We start from the raw sequence: 25,909 nt of genomic DNA on the forward strand, positions 1-25,909 counted from the left end.
GCTGAGATAGGCGCCAGCGCCCCCCGCGACCCCAAAAGGGAATAAGCGGTAGAAAATGGATGGATGGATGGATATACATACATATATATACACACACACACATACATATATACATATATATATATATATATACACACACACATACCTGGCCCCCGGCCAAATTTTTTTTAACCATATGCTGCCCCCCCTCGTCAAAAAGTTTGGGAACCTCTGCTGTATACAAAGCATGTTTTTGGGCATGAGAACAAACCCACATAAACACAACTAAATTCACTATGAGTCTCAATTGTGACAATCTGTCACTTCACTTCTGGTGGTGGTTCCTCGTTTTGTGTGTGTTTCCTGTCGGGGCTCTTATTTTTGTTCCCCTTCCTGCTTTTCTCCCTGAGCGCTCGTCTCCTTCACCGGTCCCTGATTGGCGGCCTGGCACAGCTGGGTTCAGTTGCCAATCAGGCTACTATTTATGCCTGCCTCGCCTGTTCCTCAGGGCTCGGGGATGAATTATGTTTAGACCAGGGGTGTCAAACTCAAATACAGAGTGGGCCGAAATTTTAAACTGAACAAAGCCGCGGGGCCAAGGTTGAACAAATTAACCTTTTAATAGGGAACCAAACAAGTTTTGCAATGAATATTGAACAAGCAAGGCTTATATAACTTTATAGTGACATGCAAAATCCAGTTTCAAATAATAATAAAAAAATATCAATGGCATATCAAATAAAATTTAAATAAAAATTGAGTGCCTTTTTTCTATTTGCAGCCTTCTGAGGTAAATATCAAAATGAACTTTTTCCTCAGGCTAATAATGAATTTGAAAATAAAATAACAATAATGAATAAATCAAACATTTAAGCCTTGAAGTAGCAAGAGAAAGTGCATGAATAAAGCGTAAATTATTGCTCAGTTTGCTACACTGATTCGCTTGAACAATGAATATGGAACAAGCAATACTTATATAACTTAACAGTGCAAAATCAACTTTCAAAAAACAAAAAAAACATCAATGATAAAATAGATAAAATCTAAATAAAACATTGAATGCCTATTTTCTATTTGCAGCCTTCTGAGGTAAATATCAACATTACATTTTTCCACAGGCTAATAAATCTTGAAATAAAATAACAATGAGATGGGTGGGGTTGGAGGTGGGGGGGCGGGGTTAGGTGGTAGCGGGGGGTGCATATTGTAGTGTCCTCGAAGAGTTAGTGCTGCAATGAATTGTGGGTATTTGTTCTGTCGTGTCTATGTTGTGTTACGCTGCGGATGTTCTCCCGAAATGTGTTTGTCATTCTTGTTTGGTGTGGGTTTACAGGGCGGCGCATATTTGTAACAGTGTTAAAGTTGTTTATACGGCCACCCTCATTCTGACCTGAATGGCTGTTGAGAAAGTATGCTGGCATTCCCCTAAATGTGTATAAGTCGCATATACAGTATTATGTGACGCTGTTTGTATGGAGGAAAAGCGGACGTGACAACATATTGTCGAAAACGCTAAAGGCAGTGCCTTATAGGCACGCCCCCAATATTGTTGTCCGGGTAGAAATCTGGAGAAATTCGGGCGAATGGTTGGAAAATCGGGAGGGTTGGCAAGTATGAGTATTAGCGGCGAATGCAGTGTTACATGTATAGTACCGGCAGGCCAGCTCTAATGTTGATTTGATATTGCCTCAAGGGCCAAATGAAATTGCACGGCGGGCCAAATTTGGCCCGCGGGCCCGAGTTTGACACCCCTGGTTTAGCCCTTTGCATGCGTGACTGCTTCTTCCTATGAGTATAATAAAAACTCTTACCTGCCCTTTGTCCTCCTGGTTCCTGCATCCTGGGGTCCCAACTTTCGCCGCCATAGGGGTTCATAACATCAAACTCCTGCTAAAAATCCAAATTGACTTCACTGCTCGAAAGGAAAGACGAAGACTTAAATATCAGAAAGCAAATTTAATACATCTAAATCCTTTTAAACAATTAACATTCAAGAAGTGAAGCGTTTCTTCCAATGCAGGTAATAAATATTTCTTGGTATATTTGTACAAAGTGACTACTGTACTGTATTCACTCCACACTTCTTTCGAAGCCTCAAACTGTTTGCAGAGCGGTGAATATTTTAAGGCAGTGAGTGCAGGTGTGCTGACTCCAGCCCTTTCTTACTTTGCGTGTTATTACAAAAGATATAAACGACTTCTTTGCACCGTCCACATAAAAAGCATACAAACGGACATCAAACACACATTTTGGATCTGAGTATTCAGAACATATTGTACAAATATTTCCCTTTTGGTGGTTAAGACGTGACAATTAAGCAGTGCTGCTATCTGAGGGACTTCTGAGACACAATGGCAGAATTGCCTGCATTTTATAGTGTAGGCAGTGCTAGTATTCGAGCTATGACCTCTCGTGCTGGAACACAGTGAATCCCAACCACTGTGCCGCGACAGGAAAATGAATATTCACTAAACATGTTCACCATATAGCCAATAATGGGCCATTCAACCGAATCCCCAAGAAATACAACATCAAAATGCAATAAAATGTATTAAGCAGAGTCCAGATATAATAAAACACAATTTTAAATATTAATTTAAACTACCTTGAACAAAGGAAAACTTACTTTCTAATTCCTCAAATTGGACTTTTAAAAATAAGTTTTTACATATTTGTGTTAACAATTATATTTTAGGTTTATTTTCCTAACATAAAAACTAAAAAAAAAAAAAAAAAATCACAATATATTTGTGTCTCGCTATCAAAATTATCATTTAAATGTTTTAATGATGAATTCATACATAAATGTGTGTATATAAAGTAAAATTACATTCAATTATTTCATCCATCCATCCATTTTCTACCGCTTATTCCCTTTCGGGGTCGCGGGGGGCGGTGGCGCCTATCTCAGCTACAATCGGGCGGAAGGCGGGGTACACCCTGGACAAGTCGCCACTTCATCACAGGGCCAACACAGATGGACAGACAACATTCACACTCACATTCACACACTAGGGCCAATTTCGTGCTGCCAATCAACCTATCCCCAGGTGCATGTCTTTGGAAGCGGGAGGAAGCCGGAGTACCCGGAGGGAACCCACGCATTCACGGGGAGAACATGCAAACTCCACACAGAAAGATCCCGAGCCTGGATTTGAACCCAGGACTGCAGGACCTCTGTATTGTGAGGCAGACGCACTAACCCCTCTTCCACCGTGAAGCCCCAATTATTTCATATTTTAAATAATTATTTCAATATTTATTGAACTTTTCAATAACTTATTTTTTGATTTCATTATTTCAGTACTTATGTGAAACATTCAAATTATGATATAATTAAATGAAATAATGCAATCAATGAGTGATTAAATATTGAGATAATTACATTCCAAAAGAACATGTACATAAAATAATTTTTAACATACTTATGCATTTGATTCCAATTATATCTAATTTATATGTTTAAAACATATTTAAAGAAACATGTAATTGTGTCAAATCTGTCCCTCCGTGTGTGTTAGGGTAACAGGACTGAGTGAAAATACAGGGACACGACTAAAGAGAGAACTAATTCAAAATTATGTTTTGTTAAGAAAATAAACGTAGCAACACAAATATGTAAAAATATAATAATTAAAAAGTCCAGTTTTAGAAAGCACGGTTTGCCAACAAGTGCTGTTTTTTCGTGTGTTAAAGGTAGTTGAAATGAAATGTTTTTAAATTGTGTTTATTAAATATGGAGTCAGATCAACGTGCACGACACTTTGCCTAATGAAATAGTTCATTTGTATTTATTTATTTATCTTCGTCCACATTATTCAAAAAAAGTAAAATTTGATTAAAACACCAATGAAATGTGGGTGGTTGATGAGCCTTATGTGGGCTTGTTGGTCGCTGTATATTGCTGGGGCATACTTGCCAACCCTCCCAGATTTTCCGGGAGACTCGCGAAATTCAGCGCCTCTCCCAAAAACCTCCGGGAATAAATTTACTCCCGGAAATCCCCCGAAATTCAGCGGAGCTGGAGGCCACGCCCCCTCCAACTTCATGCTGACCTGAGGGGGGACGGCCTGTTTTCAAGTTCGCTTTTCCACTGTATAAACAGCTTGCCTGCCCAATCACGCTACAAAATCTACGGATTTTAATAAAAAACTGCACACACAAGGAGACGAAGCAGAAGAACGAGGAAGTTACAGCCATGGCAACGCCGTCTGTAATAGAGTGATTCTATGTTGTCTGTCGCCATCTCCCGGTGAATGTTGGCTATAGCGTTATGGGGTTGCTTTTTGATTGGCCAACGATTTATGTGCTGTTGCGCACCTGACGGTAAGTGACTCTCGCCAGTACGCAAATGGCAGAACAAAGGTTACTCAAATAGTGAAAGGTATGTGTTGTTGTTGTTTTTTTTAGTAACCAGCAAGCACAGTACAGTTAGTAGAACAACTGTTTTTACTACTGTGTGTTTGATAGGTGCCGTCTGAAATCCAACTATTTATTTTATTTATATATATAATAAAATACATATATATAGCTAGAATTCAATGAAAGTCAAGTATTTCATGCATATGTATATAAATATATATATATATATATGAAATACTTGAGTTGATGAACTGTAGATGTAAATATACTCCTCCCCTCTTAAACACGCCCCCCATCTCCCGAAATCGGAGGTCTCAAGGTTGGCAAGTATGCGCTGGGGCTATTCGGCAATGCAGTTGGCTGTGGTTTTATGTTGATATCTGTCAGTGTTTTTTTTTTATTATTTATTAAAACATTTATCGATTTCTGTTTTTATTTATTTATTTGTGTCTAAAACCTAATGAACAAATGTTTAAAAAAAAAAAATGAGTACGATTCCACAAGTCACGTCGTCAACAAGAAATTGCACCCTTCTAATCCTTCGCGGGTCATAGGCCAAAAGTATAAGTTCACTCATTTATTTTTCCAAATATTTAATTATAGTTTAACTAAGACTAGGGTGTGTTAACATCTTTGCACAGACCTGTTACCTATTTTTTTGTACATAATTATAATTTATAACAATTTCATATGTGTGTGTGTGTATATATATATATATATATATATATATATATATATATATATATATATATATATACACATATACATGGTGTCAACACACTACCAACATAAATGGCTAGATTTATTGTATACTGTTCTATGCTAAAACTCACTGCTGTTACTCCAATGACTGTCTTAGCAATATAATATATACAACAATAACTAAAGAAATGCCTAAGAAGGGTCAATACACATTTTGAGTTCTTGAAACTGATTTTGGCATTGATTTGGTGGAATGGCCCTTATATGTTTTTGCATTAGATGGCAGTAGGTACATAAATAACCAGCAAATATTAAAACTGTGTGTAACATTTGTGTTTGCCCTTGAAGTTGTGAGGTTTTTCCTCATGAAAACTATGCCTGGGTTGAATAAAGGTTGGGAAAGTAACACATCCAGTATGCAAAAGTGTACACACCGCTTGGGACGTGCATTTCTGTCTCTGCACCATTTGTCCGACACAAGACATTGTCAGCGGGGAGCAGAAAATAATATATTAGTAATTATAAATGCTGTAATAACATAACACAGGAGGGCGCTGTAGAGGATTTGTATGTATTCCTGCACAGGCGAAACACAACACGGCCAGCCCACCTCACTTAGTTTACTGTCGAATATTTACATTTTCAATGCTAGATAGGACGCGAGACTGGAAAAGGGTGTAACATCTCGAGCGGGGTTGCAGTTGACGGTGCTTTAGAACAAAGCGTGTTAGTAATGCATGAGTTGTGATGACTGAGCGAGTTCGGATGTTGATGTCTATGGTGGCAAAATCCTTGCGTGTAAAAACCACACACTGCATGAGTGTGACATCTCTCCGAGCTTGCAATAGGTCTTTTTTTTTTACAAAACATATGATTTAAATTTAAATAACATAATCAAATAATAAAATACAGATGGTTAGTTAAAAGCCTGATTAAAGGCCTACTGAAATGAGATTTTCGTATTTAAATGGGGATAGCAGGTCCATTCTATGTGTCATACTTGATCATTTCGCGATATTGCCATATTTTTGCTGAAAGGATTTAGTAGAGAAAATCGACCATAAGGTTCGCCACTTTTGGTACTTCCTGAAAAGGCCTCGCTTTTACCGGAAGTCGCAGACGATGACGTCGCAAGTGTGGGGGTTCCTCGTATATTCCCATTGATTTTAATGGGAGCCTCCAACTAAAACAGTTATTCGGACCGAGAAAACGACAATTTCCCCATTAATTTGAGCGAGGATGAAAGATTTGTGTTTGAGGATATTGATAGCGACGGACTAGAAAAAAAAAAAAGTTAAAACAAAAAAAAAAACCGCGATATCATTGGGACGTATTCAGATGTTTTTAGACACATTTACTAGGATAATTCTGGGAATTCCCTTATCTTTCTATTGTGTTGCTAGTGTTTTAGTGAGTTTAATATTACCTGATAGTCAGAGGGGTTTTGTCCACGGGTGTGTTGAGGGCAGCTATGGACAGCACAAGCTCAGCTGATATCCGGTAAGTGACGACTTTTTAACCACAATTTTCTCACCGAAACCTGCTGGTTGACATTCGGTTGGGATCCATGTCTGCTTGACCGCGCTCTGATCCATAGTAAATTTTCACCTCCGGGAATTTTAAACAAGGAATCACCGTGTGTTTGTGTGGCTAAAGGCTAAAGCTTCCCACCTCCATCTTTCTACTGTGACTTCTCCAATATTAATTTAACAAATTGCAAAAGATTCAGCAACACAGATCTCCAAAATACTGTGTAATTATGCGGTTAAAGCGGACGACTTTTACCTGTGTGCGTGCGTAGCGCTCACACTTCCTAAAAACGCGGGACGTCCTGCGTACACGTCATCATTACCCGCCAGAGAGCAGGGCATTGCAATAGCCATAGAAATGGGCGGACTCTGGAGTTCTCAACATGATAAAAACCTGTTTTTGTAACATTTTTAATATGTGGGATAAAAGTCAGCTCGGAGTCAAAAATTACGCCCAGATTTTGGTTGGTTTAAAATCTTGTAATTTTGGCAAAAGTTTCTGCCTCTGGTCTTCAGGACCTATAACTGAAACCTCTGTTTTGTCCCGGTTGAGCTATAGGAAAATCACTGGCATTCATGACTTGATTTCTACAATACAGTTAAAAAGTGTATCTATTGGTCATCAGCATAACTGTGGAAACTGATGCCGTTTCTCCTAATGACATCCCCAAGAGACAGCATATAAAGATGAAAAAGAATGGCACCTAAAACTGAGCCTTGAGGAACGCCAAATTTTATCTCATGGGTTCCCGAGGAACATGCATCCAAGCTTACATAAAACTTATCTGTGAGATAAGAGCAGAACCAGTTAAAAACAGTATCAGAGAGGCGGCCAACCAGGTGCCTTTAATAAAATGGTCTACTGTGTCATAAGCAGTGCTTAGATCCAGCAGAACCAACACTGTTAGTTTTTTTATTATCTAAATTCCACCTGATGTCATTCAAAATCTTTAAAAGTGTTGTCTCAGTACTGTGGTCCATTCTGAAACCAGACTGGTGTCTTCCTAAAATGTTATTTATATTTAAAAAGTCATTGACTTGGTTAAAAAACAGTTTTTCTAAAATTGCACCTAAAAACTGCAAGTTGGATACAGCTCGGTAGTAATTAAAAACATTTGGGTCCAAAATGCTCTTCTTCAGAAGGGGCCTTACCACCACCGCTTTAAAAGAGGCAGGGAAGACCCCAGTCTGAAGAGAGCAATTCAAAATAGTTAAAAGCTGTTCCTCAAACATCCATCCATTTTCTACCGCTTATTCCCTTTCGGGGTCACGGGGGGCGCTGGCGCCTATCTCAGCTACAATCATACAGTGTGTATATATATATATACAAACATACAGTGTGTATATATATATATATATATATATATATATATATATATACATACAAACATACAGTGTGTATACATATACGTGAACCGTTTCGGTACAGGGGTTTCTGTTCGGTTCGGAGGTGTACCGAACAAGTTTCCACACGGACATTTTAAGTAGCGTACCGCACGTTGTGTAAACAACGCACACCGAGGCACAACACACTGCATGCTAGCAGCGACAGGGCTACGTTAGACTGACCATACCTCCTCTTTTCCCCGGACATGTCCTCCTTTGCGGGGCTGTCCGGGTGGAGTTTCTTGAATGCCTCAAATGTCTGGCATTTTAAGTTAGGGTCGCGTGTATTTTCAATGTACGTTCGGGGTTAATAAGGGATTGAAAACAAAACAAATTGTGCACGCAGAAGCATTCGTGAGGGAGGGGCAGAGACAGAGAGAGCGAAAGAGTTATGATAAACGCGCATGCGTCGCCAGGCTCTGCTTTTTACCCATTGATTTATCAGATTTTTTTTGTTGTTGTCTATAGCAGGGGTGTCAAAAGTGTGCCCCGGAGGCCATTTGCAGCCCACAGCTAATGTTTTAAAAGCCCACGGCACATTCTTAAAATACTATTAAAATAAACAAAAACATAACAAAAGTTAAATTAAAAAGCTTAAAACTTAAATTTAGAAAAAGTTGCAAAGTTGACTAATAAAACAAAGCTGTTTTTTTCTTTCAAACTGTCATTGCTCAAAACTTACTATTGAATCAAAATCAATGTTCTTATGAATTATTGACCTATTCAAGTTTCTGATTACTTCACATCAAATATTTCACTAAGAAAAATATTTTTGGTGGAAGATTTAGAACATTTGGTAAATAAATCACAAAAAAAAATTATATTTTGTTGTTTTCTTACTGTACCGAAAATGAACAGAACCGTGACCTCTAAACCAGGTACGTACCGAACCGAAATTTTTGTGCACCGTTACACCCCTATAACATATATATTTAATAAAATAAAACAAAATAACTACGCATGGAAAAAATGACGTACTCCAAGTCATATATTTTCATCATCATGATTTTTAAATATATATTGACTAGAGTCGGAGATTTTATTTCATTGTCAAGATTGTTCCATAAACTAACACCTTTGATTGAAATACTTAATTCCATTACCACTGTTCTAAATGTAGATGACTTAAAGATCTCAGTTCCTTTCATCCATCCACCCATCCATTTTCTACCGCTTATTCCCTTTTTTGGGGTCGCGGGGGGCGCTGGCGCCTATCTCAGCTACAATCGGGCGGAAGGCGGGGTACACCCTGGACAAGTCGCCACCTCATCGCAGGGCCAACACAGATAGACGGACAACATTCACACTCACATTCACACACTAGGGCCAATTTAGTGTTGCCAATCAACCTATCCCCAGGTGCATGTTTTTGGAGGTGGGGGGAAGCCGGAGTACCCGGAGGGAACCCACGCATTCACGGGGAGAACATGCAAACTCCACACAGAAAGATACCGAGCCTGGATTTGAACCCAGGACTGCAGGACCTTCGTATTGTGAGGCAGACGCACTAACCGTGAAGCCCCAGTTCCTTTCAGATTCTAATTATGTTCTCTTTTTTACAAATCTGTTTTGAATGTTGTTTAGTACAATTGGAAAAAAAGCTCAGCAAAGACTGTATTTTCTGAGAAGGCTGAGGACAATGGATCTGGCGGATAACCTGCTCCTGTCCTTCTATCGCTGCTCCGTTGAGTCAACACTGACCTACGGTATCTCCGTGTGGTTTTCCAGCTGCACGGCGACAGAGAGAAAGAAATGACAGGGGGTCATAAACGCGGCCCAGAGGATCACTGCATGTCCTCTAGAGGAGCTGTGTAAGAGATACTGCAGCAGGAGAGCAAACAGCATCCTCAGGGACTCATCCCACCCAGGTCACCACTGGTTTGAACTCTTGCCCTCAGGGAGGCGCTATACCACCATCAAAGCATGGACAAATAGATTGAAAAACAGTTTCTATCCTAGAGCTGTTATTGCCCTAAACTCTGCACGTACCTTAACACTCACCACTTTATTAACTTGATAGAAATCAGCTGTGTATTATGTTTTTAACATTTTATTATGTTTTTAAATGTAATTTTTTTTTTTATTATTATTGTTTGTCGTCTTAAAGGCCTACTGAAACCCACTACTACCGACCACGCAGTCTGATAGTTTATATATCAATGATGAAATATTAACATCGCAACACATGCCAATACGGCCGGTTTAGTTTACTAAATTACAATTTTAAATTTCCCGCAGAGTTTGTTGTTGAAAACGTCGCGGAATGATGACGCGTATGATGACACGTGCGCGTGATGTCTCGGGTTGTAGCGGACATATTAGCCCAGCACCACACACGGCTAAAAGTCGTCTCTTTTCATCGCATAATTACACAGTATTTTGGACATCTGTGTTACTGAATCTTTTGCAATTTGGTCAATTAATAATGGAGACTATAAAGAAGAATGCTGTTGGTGGAAAGCGGTGGATTGCAGCTGCCTTTAGCACCGAAACAAAGCCGGTGTTTGTTTGTTGTGAAGATTAAACACAGAGCGGTCAAGCGAACATGTTTCTCTACGTCGACCAGCAAGTTTTTGGATGGGAAAATTGGGATATAAAGTCAGCTCTTACCGGAGACTTCACTGGATTATGGGACCTCCTGCTGCAGCTGTCAAAAAAGCAGCTGTGATTTTGGCTCCTCCATGGCTTCTCTCAGAGACACTGGCATTCACCGCACTCCTCCGACTTTCAGGTATGACTTTGGAATCTCACTAAAATACTATTAACACAATAAGCAGATAAGGGATTTTCCAGAATTATCCTAGTAAATGTGTCTAATTACATCTGAAACGCTACCACTGCCGCCGCCCGGAGCCATCGCTTTTTTCCCCTTTTTTTAGTGCCTCACTCTAACTTTCCTCATCTACGAATCTTTCATCCTCGCTCAAATTAATGGGGAAATCGACGCTTTCTCAGTCCGAATAGCTCTTGCTGCTGGAGGCTATCATTATAAACAATGTAAGGATGTGAGGAGCCCTACAACCCGTGACGTCACGCGCACATCGTCTGCTACTTCCGGTATTATTTATTAAATGATAAATGGGTTGTACTTGTATAGCGCTTTTCTTCCTTCAAGGTACTCAAAGCGCTTTGACACTACTTCCACATTTACCCATTCACACACACATTCACACACTGATGGAGGGAGCTGCCATGCAAGGCGCCAACCAGCACCCATCAGGAGCAAGGGTGAAGTGTCTTGCTCAGGACACAACGGACGTGACGACGTTGGTACTAGGTGGGATTTGAACCAGGGACCATCGGGTTGCGCACGGCCACTCTTCCACTGCGCCACGCCGTCCCTAATTAGCGACCAAAAGTTGCAAACTTTATCGTTGATGTTCTCTACTAAATCCGTTTAGCAAAAATATGGCAATATCGCGAAATTATCAAGTATGACACATAGAATGGACCTGCTATCCCCGTTTAAGTAAGAAAATCTCTTTTCAGTAGGCCTTTAAGACTATTTTATGTGGGTTGTTTTAAAAGCACTGAGCTGGATTGCTGTCCAATTTCGTTGTTTCCATACAATGACAATAAAGGAATTCTGATTTGCTTTAAAGATGATTTTTAATATATTATACTCTACCAATTCATGAAATGTCAATATGTTTAACTGTTTAAATATTGGGTTCGTAGGTTCGCTGTATGCATTTCCACTTATGATCCTTCCCGCTCTTTTCTGCAAAAGGTAGATTGGATTTATAAATATGTTTTACAGGCACTACCACACACTTCAATACAGTATGTTAGATATGGAAAAATCAGTCAGTTATACAAAATGTACAATGCTTTTTAACTTAGAAATTCCTTCAATTTGTGTAAAATAGCAAGAGTTTTAGATACTTTTATCCTTTTATTTTTATTTTTTTTACAGGCAAGGATTTTGGTACTGTTTAATGCCACAAATGTCAGGCTGAGTTTTTGTCGCCAGGAAGCTAGTCATTGCAATCTTAAATATTTACATGAAAAAGTACAGTGGGGCAAAAAAAGTATTTAGTCAGTCACCGATTGTGCAAGTTCTCCCACTTAAATTGATGACAGAGGTCTGTAATTTCCATCATAGGTACACTTCAACTGTGAGAGACAGAATGTGAAAAAAAAATATCTAGGAATTCACTTTGTAGGAATTTTAAAGAATTTATTTGTAAATTATGGTGGAAAATAAGTATTCGGTCAACGATTCAAAGCTCTCACTGATGGAAGGAGGTTTTGGCTCAAATTCTCAAGATACATGGCCCCATTCATTCTTTCCTCAACACGGATCAATCGTCCTGTCCCCTTAGCAGAAAAACAGCCCCAAAACATGATGTTTCCACCCCCATGCTTCACAGTAGGTATGGTGTTCTCGGGATGCAACTCAGTATTCTTCTTCCTCCAAACACGACGAGTTGAGTTTATACCAAAATGGATACATGGATGATACAGCAGAGGATTGGGAGAATGTCATGTGGTCAGATGAAACCAAAATAGAAGTTTTTGGATTTTTTTTTCCCACATTCTGTTTTTCACAGTTGAAGTGTACCTATGATGAAAATTACAGACCCCTGTCATCATTTTAAGTGGGAGAACTTGCACAATTGATGGCTGACTAAATACTTTTTTTCCCCACTGTAGGTGAAATTTCCGCATTGAGACAAAACACGGAAACAACTTTATTGTTGAATTTTGAGTGGGCTGTTCAATGTTTCACTACTTTTTACACAACTTGCTGTCTCTTTAACAAGCAACGGGAAAGCAACAATCCCAACAGCTGGGTGATGCACTTTCTGTCAAACTGTGACACTCTAAGCTCAGAGGCCACTTTCAAAGCACTGTTGATAAATAGTTAGGTGTCGTCTTTCAAATGTGAACCGCCTGATGATGATGACTGAATAATAAATACAAATAAATTGTAATTAAACCTGAATCACACAGCTGTGGCATTTTTCACCGTTGAGCTCCTTGTTAGACGACCCCAAATTCCCTCTAATGAATCATGAACCCATTAAGAGATGACTCACTGGAATGACTTCACGACGAAAGACATGAAACTTTCACTGACTCATAAGATTTGCATTAGCTAGCGAGCATTCATTATTAAAGCTGCCGTCCAACAAATGAGCATGTTTTGTTAATAGCTTAATGGTACCGAGTGAGAAAGCGCCAGAGGAAACAAAAAAAAATGAAAAGACAGTGACTCATTTACACTTTCCCACTGAAATCAGTCTGTAAAAATATAATCTATAATATTCAATAAATAAAATACTGCACAACTCAAGAAATACATGAGAGCTTAATTCCATAAAGGATGAGGCGTGCAGTGCGCTTGTTGAGTTCCTAAGAGGATGACTTCTTCTTAGCAAAAATCAAACCAACAACAAAAAGTTGGGAGAGTCTTTTTGCTTTTTGGAAATAAGACAAATATGTCTTTCTGGTCCACTTCTTCATATCAGGTGGGAGCTAGAAAACTGCCCTCTAGGATCACCTCAGTGATTTTAGTTTGGTACTTTGTTAGTTTACACTTGAGTGACAGCAAGTGACCGCTGAAAAGGGCCTGAAAAGAAACTAAAGGTGTGGTCATTTTTCTGAAAGGGAGGACCATGCGCATCAAAGGATGGGACCTGTAGTCGGCACTCAATAATGACGCTTTGGAATGTGCCGGGAGTGGAAATGGTTGACAAGTCACATAAACCTGAGTGGACACACTCAATTTAACCTTATGTGTCCACTCTGCAGCCCCAGAAAACATGCGATACATTCATCAGCAAAACTGAAAGTTCCAGTGGAATGGCGGCTTTGACAGGACACTCCACAAAAGGACCAGCTCGTGGGCGCTAATCTATTCATGCATTGAACGACGTGTCCCCTAAACTTTGCTTAAAATTCTAGGAAAATGTAATTAACTATAAATAGAACAAACCTGTGGACCAAAAAGGGAATAATTGAGATAGAAACGTGTTATTACCCATTCAAGGTAATTCCTTCTTAAATGCTTCAATATGGAAACGACTTAGGTTTCCAAATACAGGACAAATGTTCGAGGTGACCCTACTAGGAGATTATTTTGGAGCACCATGCCAGGCAGTAGTTGAATCTCGGTCAATGCCCTCTGTCCTCTGAGGCAAATGAAACTTCAAAAAGTATTGGTAATTTATGCTAAACAGTAATGAGACTTTTCAATGAACGTAGTTTCCGCAAAAGGTTTGTGATTTTCGATTTTCGGGTGAAATTTCAGGATGAAACTAAAATGCACTTTGCATGTGAACTTAAAATGAAACCACATTTGTTTGAATGTTGTGTATCAATAAGCCTTATAACACAGAACCATATGTTTTCCTTTTTATTGCACTCTAAATCGTAAATAAAAATTAGCAAAAGTAAGCTAACAATGGAAACAAAGGGAGCCGCTCTATTCCGCCTATACAGCTACAATCGGGCAGAAGGCGGGGTACGCTCTGGACAAGTCGCCACCCCGTCGCAGGACCAACACAGATAGACAGACAACATTCACACTCACATTCACACACTAGGGCCAATTTAGTGTTGCCAATCAAAATATCCCCAGGTGCATGTCTTTGGAGGTGGGAGGAAGCCGGAGTACCCGGAGGGAACCCACTCAGTCACGGGGAGAACATGCAAACTCCACACAGAAAGATCCCGAGCCCGGGATTGAGCAAAATATGTATATATTACCTTATTATTAATATTACCTATTATACACCACCATCAACCTGTGAGCAATGTAGTAACAGGCACAATCATAATAAGTAATATTAATAATAAGGTAATATATACATATTTTGCTCAATCCCGGGCTCGGGATCTTTCTGTGTGGAGTTTGCATGTTCTTCCCGTGACTGAATGGGTTCCCTCCGGGTACTCCGGCTTCCTCCCACCTCCAAAGACATGCACCTGGGGATAGGTTGATTGGCAACACTAAATTGGCCCGAGTGTGTGAATGTTGTCCGTCTATCTGTGTTGGTCCTGCGACGGAGTGGCGACTTGTCCAGAGCGTACCCCGCCTTCTGCCCGATTTTAGCTGAGATAAGCACCAGCACCCCCTGCCACCCCAAAAGGGTATAAGCGGTTGGAAATGGATGGATGGTTGGAATTTCACAATGTTCGCTTTCCTCTTCAAGAACGACAAACTTAGTACTCACAGCAAACTTTGTGAGAGACAACAAAGACTATCCATACATCCATTTTCTACCGCTTATTCCTTTTCGGCGTTGCGGGGGGCGCTGGCGCCTATCTCAGCTACAATCGGGCGGAAGGCAGGGTACACCCTGGACAAGTCGCCACCTCATCGCAGAGCCAACACAGATAGACAGACAACATTCACACTCACATTCACACACTAGGGCCAATTTAGTGTTGCCAATCAACCTATCCCCAGGTGCATGTCTTTGGAAGTGGGAGGAAGCCGGAGTACCCGGAGGGAACTCACGCAGTCACGGGGAGAACATGCAAACTCCACACAGAAAGATCCCGAGCCTGGATTTGAACCCAGGACTGCAGGAACTTCGTATTGTGAGGCAGACGCACTAACCCCTCTGCAACCGTGAAGCCCACAACAAAGACTACTTTGGGACAAATTATATTTTTTAGCTTCATAAAAAAGGGGATGACCAACGTGTGCTAAATAGAGGGAAATTTGGTAAAACACTAGCACTTAAAAACTAAGGCTCTGAATATTTGGGGCACCACACAAAAGCCTCTAAGCAACCATCCCTGAGTCAACAAAGCTCGATTGGCTAATCGCGAAGCCGCCACAAGACATGAACAAAAGCCCACATGAACATCTCTCAGAAGACTGACTATTGCCCAGGTCCAACTTGACGAAGCCTACGCCAAGGCGGTAGCAGCATGTGTAGAGAAGAAACTTGATCGAATCGGATAACTCAGCTTTTCAGTAATCTGGCCTATCATTAATAATCTTGCTGGCCAAAAAAAAGTTAACCATCGATTCTGATCAAAGGAGTATCCCCTGAAAAACGAAAAGAAAACTGGTTATCCATGTGTTTGTTACGTCTCGTCTCGATTACTGTAACGTATTATTTTCGGGTCTCCCCATGTCTAGCATTAAAAGATTACAGTTGGTACAAAATGCGGCTGCTAGACTTTTGACAAGAACAAGAAAGTTTGATCACATTACGCCTGTACTGGCTCACCTGCACTGGCTTCCTGTGCACTTAAGATGTGACTTTAAGGTTTTACTACTTACGTATAAAATACTACACGGTCTAGCTCCATCCTATCTTGCCGATTGTATTGTACCATATGTCCCGGCAAGAAAATCTGCGTTCAAAAGACTCCGGCTTATTAGTGATTCCTAGAGCCCAAAAAAAGTCTGCGGGCTGTAGAGCGTTTTCCGTTCGGGCTCCAGTACTCTGGAATGCCCTCCCGGTAACAGTTCGAGATGCTACCTCAGTAGAAGCATTTAAGTCTCACCTTAAAACTCATCTGTATACTCTAGCCTTTAAATAGACCTCCTTTTTACACCAATTGATCTGCCGCTTCTTTTCTTTCTCCTATGTCCCCCCCTCCCTTGTGGAGGGGGTCCGGTCCGATGACAATGGATGAAGTACTGGCTGTCCAGAGTCGAGACCCAGGATGGACCGCTCGTCGGGACCCAGGATGGACCGCTCGCCTGTATCGATTGGGGACATCTCTACGCTGCTGATCCGCCTCCGCTTGAGATGGTCTCCTGTGGACGGGACTCTCGCTGCTGTCTTGGATCCGCTTTGAACTGAACTCTCGCGGCTGTGTTGGAGCCACTATGGATTGAACTTTCACAGTATCATGTTAGACCCGCTCGACATCCATTGCTTTCGGTCCCCTAGAGGGGGGGGGGGGGTTGCCCACATCTGAGGTCCTCTCCAAGGTTTCTCATAGTCAGCATTGTCACTGGCGTCCCACTGGATGTGAATTCTCCCTGCCCACTGGGTGTGAGTTTTCCTTGCCCTTTTGAGGGTTCTTCCGAGGATGTTGTAGTCGTAATGATTTGTGCAGTCCTTTTGAGACATTTGTGATTTGGGGCTATATAAATAAACATTGATTGATAAACATTGATGGTTATCCCACCCTAAAAATCTGTTTGGGGGGCAACCAGCTAACACCCAAGAGAACTGACCCTTACCTCTTATCCAGATTGCCGAACCACTTGACATTAGCATGTCTCCATTCACCAGACAGGAGCTGCGCGAGGCAGTAGTCTCTGAAAGCCAAAGAGTCTCATCTGGATAGATCTGACCTACTGCTCAAGTTCTGTAACACCTTTTCTGTTTTATCGCCACAATCTGCCTGGACAAAGTCTGGTATTGTGCCAATTCCCAAAAAAGGTGACCAGGCATTGGCCTCCAATTACAGAAGCATCGCTCTAACACCGATCGCAGCCAAAATCTACAATAAGCTCCTGCTGAATCGGCTTCTGCCTGCAGTTGATCAACAACCAGAATGGCTTTAGAAGGGGCCAATCTGCCATCTCACAAATGTTCACCCTGTGTCACATTATTGAATAAAAAAGGCTCGACAAGCACTTCGCAATCTGCTTTGTGGCCTTTCAGAAAGCATTCGACGCAATCAATCGAGAAGCCATGTTCAACATCCTCCCATCTACAGCATCCCACAACCTATCATTGACGCAGCTAAGTCACCCTCTGCCAACACGCAGGCGACAGTTATTACAGCTGATGATGAAACTGCGTTTTTTTCCAAATCGGGGCAGGAATCAAGGGGACACACTATCTCCATTGTTGTTTATTATTATATCGGACTATGTTCTGCGCCTCTCTCTGGACACAATTAACCACAAAGGCCTACAGGTCCACACACGTTACTGACTGTTCTGAAGGTTTGCATATCTGTGTAATTGTTCCTTTAAAGGAGAACATCATCACCAGACCTATGTAAGCGTCAATATATACCTTGATGGTGCAGAAAAAAGACCTTTTTTTTTTTAACCGTTTTCCGAACTCTAAATGGGTGAATTTTGGCGAATTAAACGCCTTTCTGTTTATCGTTTTTTTCGCGATGACGTCAGAACGTGACGTCTCCGAGGTAATACAGCCGCCATTTTCAGCTCTGTTATTTTCCGTTTTTTCGACTATTTTTTGGAACTTTGGAGACATCATGCCTCGTCGGTGTGTTGTCGGAGGGTGTAACAACGCTAACAGGGAGGGATTCAAGTTGCACCACTGGCCCGAAGATGCGAAAGTGTCTGCCGCCAGACCCTCATTGAATGTGCCAGAGTGTCTCCACATTTTACCGGCGATGACAGACATGGCACAGAGATGTATGGATAACCTGCAGATGCATTTGCAACGATAAATTCAACGAAATCACAAAGGTGAGTTTTGTTGATGTTGACTTATGTGCTAATCAGACATATTTGGTTGCGGCGTGAGTGCCAGCTCATCGATGCTAACATGCTACGCTAATCGACGCTAACATGCTATTTACCGGCGGTGCTAAAGCAGACATGGCACAGAGATGTATGGATAACCTGCAGATGCATTTGCAACTATAAAGTCAACGAAATAACAAAGGTGAGTTTTGTTGTTGTTGACTGCCACCTAATCGATGCTAACATGCTATGCTAATCGATGCCAACATGCTATTTACCGGCGGTGCTAAAGCAGACATGGCACAGAGATGTATGGATAACCTGCGGATGCATTTGCAACTATATTACGTTTCCTTCCACCCACATTTAATGCGAAATAAACACTTACCAATCGACGGATTTAAGTTGCTCCAGTGTCACGAGATGCGAAAGTCCTGATCGTTTGGTCCGCACATTTTACCGGCGATGCTAACGCAGCTATTCGGCCATGCTAAGGCTATGAATAGCGTCAATAGCTATTCGCTCAATAGCTTCAGTTTCTTCTTCAATACTTTCATACTCCAACCATCCGTTTCAATACATGCGTAATCTGTTAAATCGCTTAAGTCGCTGAAATCCGAGTCTGAATCCGAGCTAATGTCGCTATATCTTGCTGTGGTATTCACCGTTGTTTCTTTACATTGGCAGCACTGTATGACGTCACAGGGAAATGGATAATCGCATCGCAAATAGCGAAAATCAAGCACTTTAAAGCTTTTTTTTAAGGATATTCCGGGACCGGTAAAAAAAAGCCTTGCCTGTACCGGAAGTAGCAGACGATTTGCACGTGACGTCACGGGTTGTGGAGCTCCTCACATCCGCAAATTATTTACAATCATGGCCACCAGCAGCGAGAGCGATTCGGACCGAGAAAGCGACGATTACCCCATTAATTTGAGCGAGGATGAAAGATTCGTGGATGAGGAAAGTGAGAGTGAAGGACTAGAAAAAAAAAAAAAAGACTAGACGGCAGTGGGAGTGATTCAGATGTTATTTGACAAATTTACAAGGATAATTCTGGAAAATCCCTTATCTGCTTATTGTGTTACTAGTGTTTTAGTGAGATTATATGGTCGTACCTGTACAACCTGAACGTCGGCCCCGCACCGTTCTTCAGCACCAGTTGATGGGTGGTGGCGATGCCCATCTCTGCCCTTCGCAAGGGACCCTCTTTGAAGCACGATCTTTCGAAATGATCGCTGCATAATACACTGTACTTTGTATGTGTGGTCTAATCCAATAGCTATAGTATGCGCAAGAAAGTGGCGTAAACCTGGGACTTTTGTCAACGGAATTTGAAAAAAAAAGCCGGAGGGGTGTGGCCACGGGTGTGCTGACCGCCAGTGTCTCCGAGGGAAGCCACGTTTCTCGACGAGGCGAAGGCGGCCGGGCTGAGATTTTTTTTTTTTTTCCCTCCTCCACGGTGGAAGCATCCGACGGTCGAGGGCAGCCGGTGGGAGGAGGCAAGAGAGTCCACAGCTGCCTCTTTGACAGGCGCAGGAGGAACGACGCAAGCTCTCTGCTCATGTCTACGGTAAGAGCCTACTTATTACCACCATTTTCTCACCGAAACTTGCCGGTTGACATGTGGTAGGGAACCGTGTTCGCTTGACCGCTCTGTTCCATAGTAAAGCATCACCGTCATCTTTCAGAAATGTAAACAATGAAACACCGTCTGTGTTTGTGTTGCTAAAGGCGGCCGCAATACACCGCTTCCCACCTACAGCTTTCTTCTTTGACGTCTCCATTATTCATTGAACAAATTGCAAAAAAATTGAGCAATGCAGATGTCCATAATACTGTGGAATTTTGCGATGAAAACAGACGACTTATAGCGAACGGTGCTAGAACAAAATGTCCTCTACAATGCGTGACATCACCCGCACGCGTCATCATACAGCGACGTTTTAGCAGGATACTTAAGCGCAAAATTTTAAATTGCAATTTAGTAAACTAAACCGGCCGTATTGGCATGTGTTGCAATGTTAATATTTCATCATTGATGTATAAACTATCAGACTGCGTGGTCGGTAGTAGTTGGTTTCAGTAGGCCTTTAAAGTTGAAGTACCAATGATTGTCACACACACACTAGGTGTGGCGAAATTATTCTCTGCATTTGACCCATCACCCTTGATCACCCTCTGGGAGGCGAGGGGAGCAGTGAGCAGCAGGGGTGGCCGTGCCCTGGAATCCTTTTTTTGCAATTTAACCCCCCAGTTGGTCCCGCAAAGCCTCAGCATGGACAGCCAGCAATTAGCTGTGGCACTCGACCAAAGGTCTTGTAACAAAAATGTACATCTTTCGAACTATGATAGAGCCTATTGTCCTCTATGGAGCAGAAACGTGGACTCTCATCACACAACAACAAAAGCGTCTGGACGGCGCCTACACCAACTTGGTCAGAAACGGTCAAAACATCAACTGGTCCGAGCACGCTACCTCAAAGTGTATATACGGAGATATTATGCCACTATCCTCAGAAAGTCTCTCAGCAGAGACTCTCGTTTGCTGGGCACTGCTATCCACTGGGGAAACTCATTCAGCCACTATTGCTACGGAAAACAGGCAGCCCAGTTCGCTACAGAAGCCTCTTATTCCCAGATGTATTATCAAGGCATGCAGGGCTCGTGAAACAGGAACAGCAAAGTGTGGCGGCATGTACTCAAGTGCCAGAGTCACCCAGTGATGAGTACTGTTTGCATAACCTGATGTTCTGTAACAAAGAACTGACCATTCACAATTCATTAAGTTCACATGCAAAGTGCATTTTAGCTTCATCCTGAAACTTCGCCTGAAACACAAATATAATAATAATTATTATACACATTTTTGTGGGGAAACTATGTATGAGACAAGCTTTTGGATAACACTCTGATCACCATGAAGGTACCTTGTAATTTTTGGCATTGAGCAACAACAACACAAAAGATTACTTCCATCTCTTAATTTACAAATATAAATAGCGTGAAGCTCCCAAAAAGTATAAATGCTATATACTGACTGAGTTTTGAAAAGGAGTGAGAGGGACCTAGTTATGGCTGCTTCACCTGCACCCTCCACGTCATTAAATCTGCACAACCCGAACATGTCACGGATTGCGTAAAAGCAATAAGGACAGAGCATTACCTTAATTAACTGTAGTAAGGAGCCAGAAAATGAGCTTGAGATTGATGAGGAACTTCACCAGCAGGTCAACTAGAAGGTGAATGTTGTTCTACAAGGCAAGGGGAGCGTGTGGTGTGGTCACAGGACAGCACTGGAAGCAGCTCTCTAGCTTGGATGTGTCCCAATGGAACATAGAAAAGTAAAAGTAGAAAATAGATTTTGTTCTCTCTGCACAGTGCCTTTTCCTCGTATTCGTAAAAAAAAAAAAAAAATCATTTTGTTTTCTCGCTGTTTGTGCCCTGTTGATACCAGTAAGGCAGAGCCACTGATAAAGTCTCCAACAATGTGCTCAGCTGACCAGTAGGACCGTTGTGGACCACACTGGTGCTGTCAGGTCTGTCGACTGAGAAAAGACTCCACACAGGAGTTTAATGATTTGGGCAAGTCAGTTCCCCTGCAGCCAAATTAACGTCTTTTCTGGCGAGATTGCAGTCAGTCCAGTGAAATAATATCAGGTATTCCTCCGTAAATAGCTGCCACAGCTGCCTCCGCGCTACCCCGGCCGGCCAACATGTGTGAGTGTGGCGTGTGCGAAGACAAGGAGTGTGTGTCATGGAGGCCGCTGGATGACACCAAGTTGCTGCTGCTGCCTGAGTTGATAGCCCCGTTTGTTGGCACAGTCAGTGAAGATGCCGAAGAGGTTCCCGATGGCTCCAGGAACAGCTGCGAGGAGGCCGGAGAGCCTGTGGCGCTGTAGGGCAGGAAGCGGTTGAGGAGCATTTCGTGGTCGTCTGAGGTGGAGGCGGCCGCCGCTGCTGCCATAACCATGTTGTAATGCTGGGAGAAAGGATATGTCGGTTATTTGTGTCATTTGTATTTATTTCACTTGGTTCTTTGCATGTAAAACTTAACATTTTTATAACACTAGTGTCAAAATCGAGGCCCGGGGGCCAGGTCTGGTTTGCCACATCATTTTATGTAGCCCGGAAAAGCCTGGATATATGTCAATAAAGTCCTCGATCTTTTCTTATTAAATATATTCGTTCTTGCCGTTTTAGTAAAAAAAATAAATAAATGCACTGTATGCAACTCCATATATTCTTATTCGATCCATCCATCTTCTTCCGCTTATCCGAGGTCGGGTCGCGGGGGCAACAGCCTAAGCAGGGAAACCCAGACTTCCCTCTCCTCAGCCACTTCGTCTAGCTCTTCCCGGGGGATCCCGAGGCGTTCCCAGGCCAGCCGGGAGACATAGTCTTCCCAACGTGTCCTGGGTCTTCCCCGTGGCATCCTACCGGTTGGACGTGCCCTAAACACCTCCCTAGGGAGGCGTTCGGGTGGCATCCTGACCAGATGCCCGAACCACCTCATCTGGCTCCTCTCGATGTGGAGGAGCAGCGGCTTTACTTTGAGTCCCTCCCGGATGGCAGAGCTTCTCACCCTATCTCTAAGGGAGAGCCCCGCCACACGGCGGAGGAAACTCATTTCGGCCGCTTGTACCCGGGATCTTATCCTTTCGGTCATGACCCAAAGCTCATGACCATAGGTGAGGATGGGAACGTAGATCGACCGGTAAATTGAGAGCTTTGCCTTCCGGCTCAGCTCGTTCTTCACCACAACGGATTGATACAACGTCCGCATTACTGAAGACGCCGCACCGATCCGCCTGTCGATCTCACGATCCACTCTTCCCTCACTCGTGAACAAGACTCCTAGGTACTTGAACTCCTCCACTTGGGGCAGGGTGTCCTCCCCAACCCGGAGATGGCATTCCACCCTTTTCCGGGCAAGAACCATGGACTCGGACTTGGAGGTGCTGATTTTCATTCCGGTCGCTTCACACTCGGCTACGAACCGATCCAGTGAGAGCTGAAGATCCCGGTCGGATGAAGCCATCAGGACCTCATCATCTGCAAAAAGCAGAGACCAAATCCTGCGGTCACCAAACCGGAACCCCTCAACGCCTTGACTGCTCCTAGAAATTCTGTCCATAAAATTTATGAACAGAATCGGTGACAAAGGACAGCCTTGGCGGAGTCCAACCCTCACTGGACACGTGTCCGACTTACTGCCAGCAATGCGGACCAAGCTCTGACACTGATCATACAGGGAGCGGACCGCCACAATAATACAGTCTGATACCCTGTACTCTCTGAGCACTCCCCACTTTTATTCACTATTATCTAATAATGCAGGGGTCAGCAACCCGCAGCTCTTTAGCGCCACCCTAGTGGCTCTCTAGAGCTTTTTCAAAAATATATGAAAAATAGAAAAAGATGAGGGGGAAATAACATATTTTTTGTTTTAATATGGTTTCTGCAGGAGGACAAACATGACACAAACCTCCCTAATTGCTATAAAGCACACGGTTTATATTAAACATGCTTCACTGATTCGAGTATCTGGCGAGCACCGTTTTGTCCAACTAATTTTGGCGGTCCTTGAACTCACCGTAGTTTGTTTACATGCATAATTTTCTCCGACTTTCTGAGACGTGTTTTATGCCACTTCTTTTTCTGTCTCATTTTGTCCACCAAACTTTTAACGTTGTGCATGGATGCACAAAAGTGAGTTTTGTTGATGTTATTGACTTATGTGGAGTGCTAATCGGACATATTTGGTCACTGCATAACCGCAAGCTAATCGATGCTAACATGCTATTTAGGCTAGCTGTATGTACATATTGCATCATTATGCCTCATTTGTAGCTATTTTTAAGCTAATTTAGTTTCCTTTAAGTCCTCATAATTCAATTTATAGCTCATGAAACACTATCTGTATGTAATGTGTCTTTTATTTATTTGCGGCTCCAGATGGATTTGTTTTTGTATTTTTGGTCCAATATGGCTCTTTCAACATTTTGGGTTGCCGACCCCTGTAATAATGTAACAAATATTATATTAGCAATCACTCCATGTTTTTTCCTAAAATAAAAATAAATACTGAAATATCTGATCGACTTATGTACTGTCATTTAGTAATGTAATATTGTATGAACTTAGGTTGGAAAGTAGTTATAATCTGTAATAATAATTAACTATTAGTATTGTGTTTCTTAAGAAATGGAGGAATATTACAGTATCATACATTATTCTTTTTTTCTGTTAAAATAAAAATAAAACTCAGACTGACTTATGATTTTAAACTGGCAGCTAAGTAGCCAGAATTCTACTGTTAAAATAAACATGGGTACCGTTTTTCCATTTACAGTAATACACCGCATAAACAAAAACACCCATAGATTTTAGGATAAAAAACTAGCCGCTTAGTCGCCAGCATTTTACCGTACAAAAAGAATCATACAAATTTTCCATATACAGTATGCTGTAAAAGAACACAAGCTACCAAGCTTTAGATTTTTTTTTTACAGACTACATAAAATAATGATCAAATGCATAGGGAATTGTGTAATAATATCATGAGGTCACTCCTTATATATTTTTTATTAATTTATTACTCAATGTTTCAAGCAGCCCTCTAAGGGTAGCCATAACTGCGATGTGGCCCTCGGTGAAAATTTGTTTGACACGCAGTTAAAATATGTTCATATTTCTGTCTCTCTGGTAATGAATATTTGGATTAATTTTTTATGAGAACAATTGCTTTAGGTTTTAATACAGCCTGGTCTTCCTATAACCTTTTGGAACAGATTAATAATGAAAACCAAGGAGCCACCATACATGGCTACCAGGATTGTGAGTTTTTTGAGTCTTTAATTTAATAAAACAAATTTCCAGTCAAAAGCGGAAATTATGAAAAGTATTCAAAGTGCGGCACTTGGATATTTTTGGACCCAAAGTTTTCTAATGACCCTGAGTACATTCTAAGTGTAAAATAATTATTAATGAGACATACATGGTTCTGTGACCTAGCTCTTAACTCACTTTCCTCCTTCACATTGTTGGAAAACAAGTTATGTTCATTTCTAGGTACACGCTAATGAGTAAGACCGAATGTTTCGGTCGGCTCTTACAGGGTTCACTGTGGTATTTGCTGCACCAACTAATGGCGGGGATGCTGGTAACTCCAATTTTTGTTTGCAACTTAAAGCATAACAAACAACACAAACACCTCTTTTCTCAAACACACACAGGTTCGTCACCTAGCGTACACAGTTGAATTGTGGACAAATTACCTGGCCCCTCCCCACAGGCTATGGTGTTTGGATCTGGCAATTACAAACCCCGTTTCCATATGAGTTGGGAAATTGTGTTAGATGTAAACAATAAACGGAATACAATGATTTGCAAATCATTTTCAACTCCTATTCAATTAAATGCACTACAAAGGCAAGATATTTGATGTTCAAACTCATAAACTTTTTTTGGGGTTTTTGCAAATAATAATTACCTTAGAATTTCATGGCTGCAGCACGTGCCAAAGTAGTTGGGAAAGGACATGTTCACCACTGTATTACATCACCTTTTCTTTTAACAACAC

General features: G+C 41.7%; 1 protein-coding gene across 1 annotated transcript in view; it reads right to left on the reverse strand.

Annotated features, from left to right (window-relative positions):
• The window catches only part of LOC133542916 (E3 SUMO-protein ligase PIAS1-like), a 173,406-nt gene that overhangs the window by 26,391 nt on the left and 121,106 nt on the right, over window positions 1–25,909 (reverse strand). The window contains exon 13 of the mRNA XM_061887176.1: window positions 17,119–22,306. Coding sequence (XP_061743160.1) covers window positions 21,962–22,306 — 345 coding nt within the window. The 3' untranslated portion in view covers window positions 17,119–21,961. The remainder of the gene's footprint in view (window positions 1–17,118; window positions 22,307–25,909) is intronic.

This window comes from Nerophis ophidion, linkage group LG25 (assembly GCF_033978795.1).
Source record: "Nerophis ophidion isolate RoL-2023_Sa linkage group LG25, RoL_Noph_v1.0, whole genome shotgun sequence".
Lineage (NCBI taxonomy): Eukaryota > Metazoa > Chordata > Actinopteri > Syngnathiformes > Syngnathidae > Nerophis > Nerophis ophidion.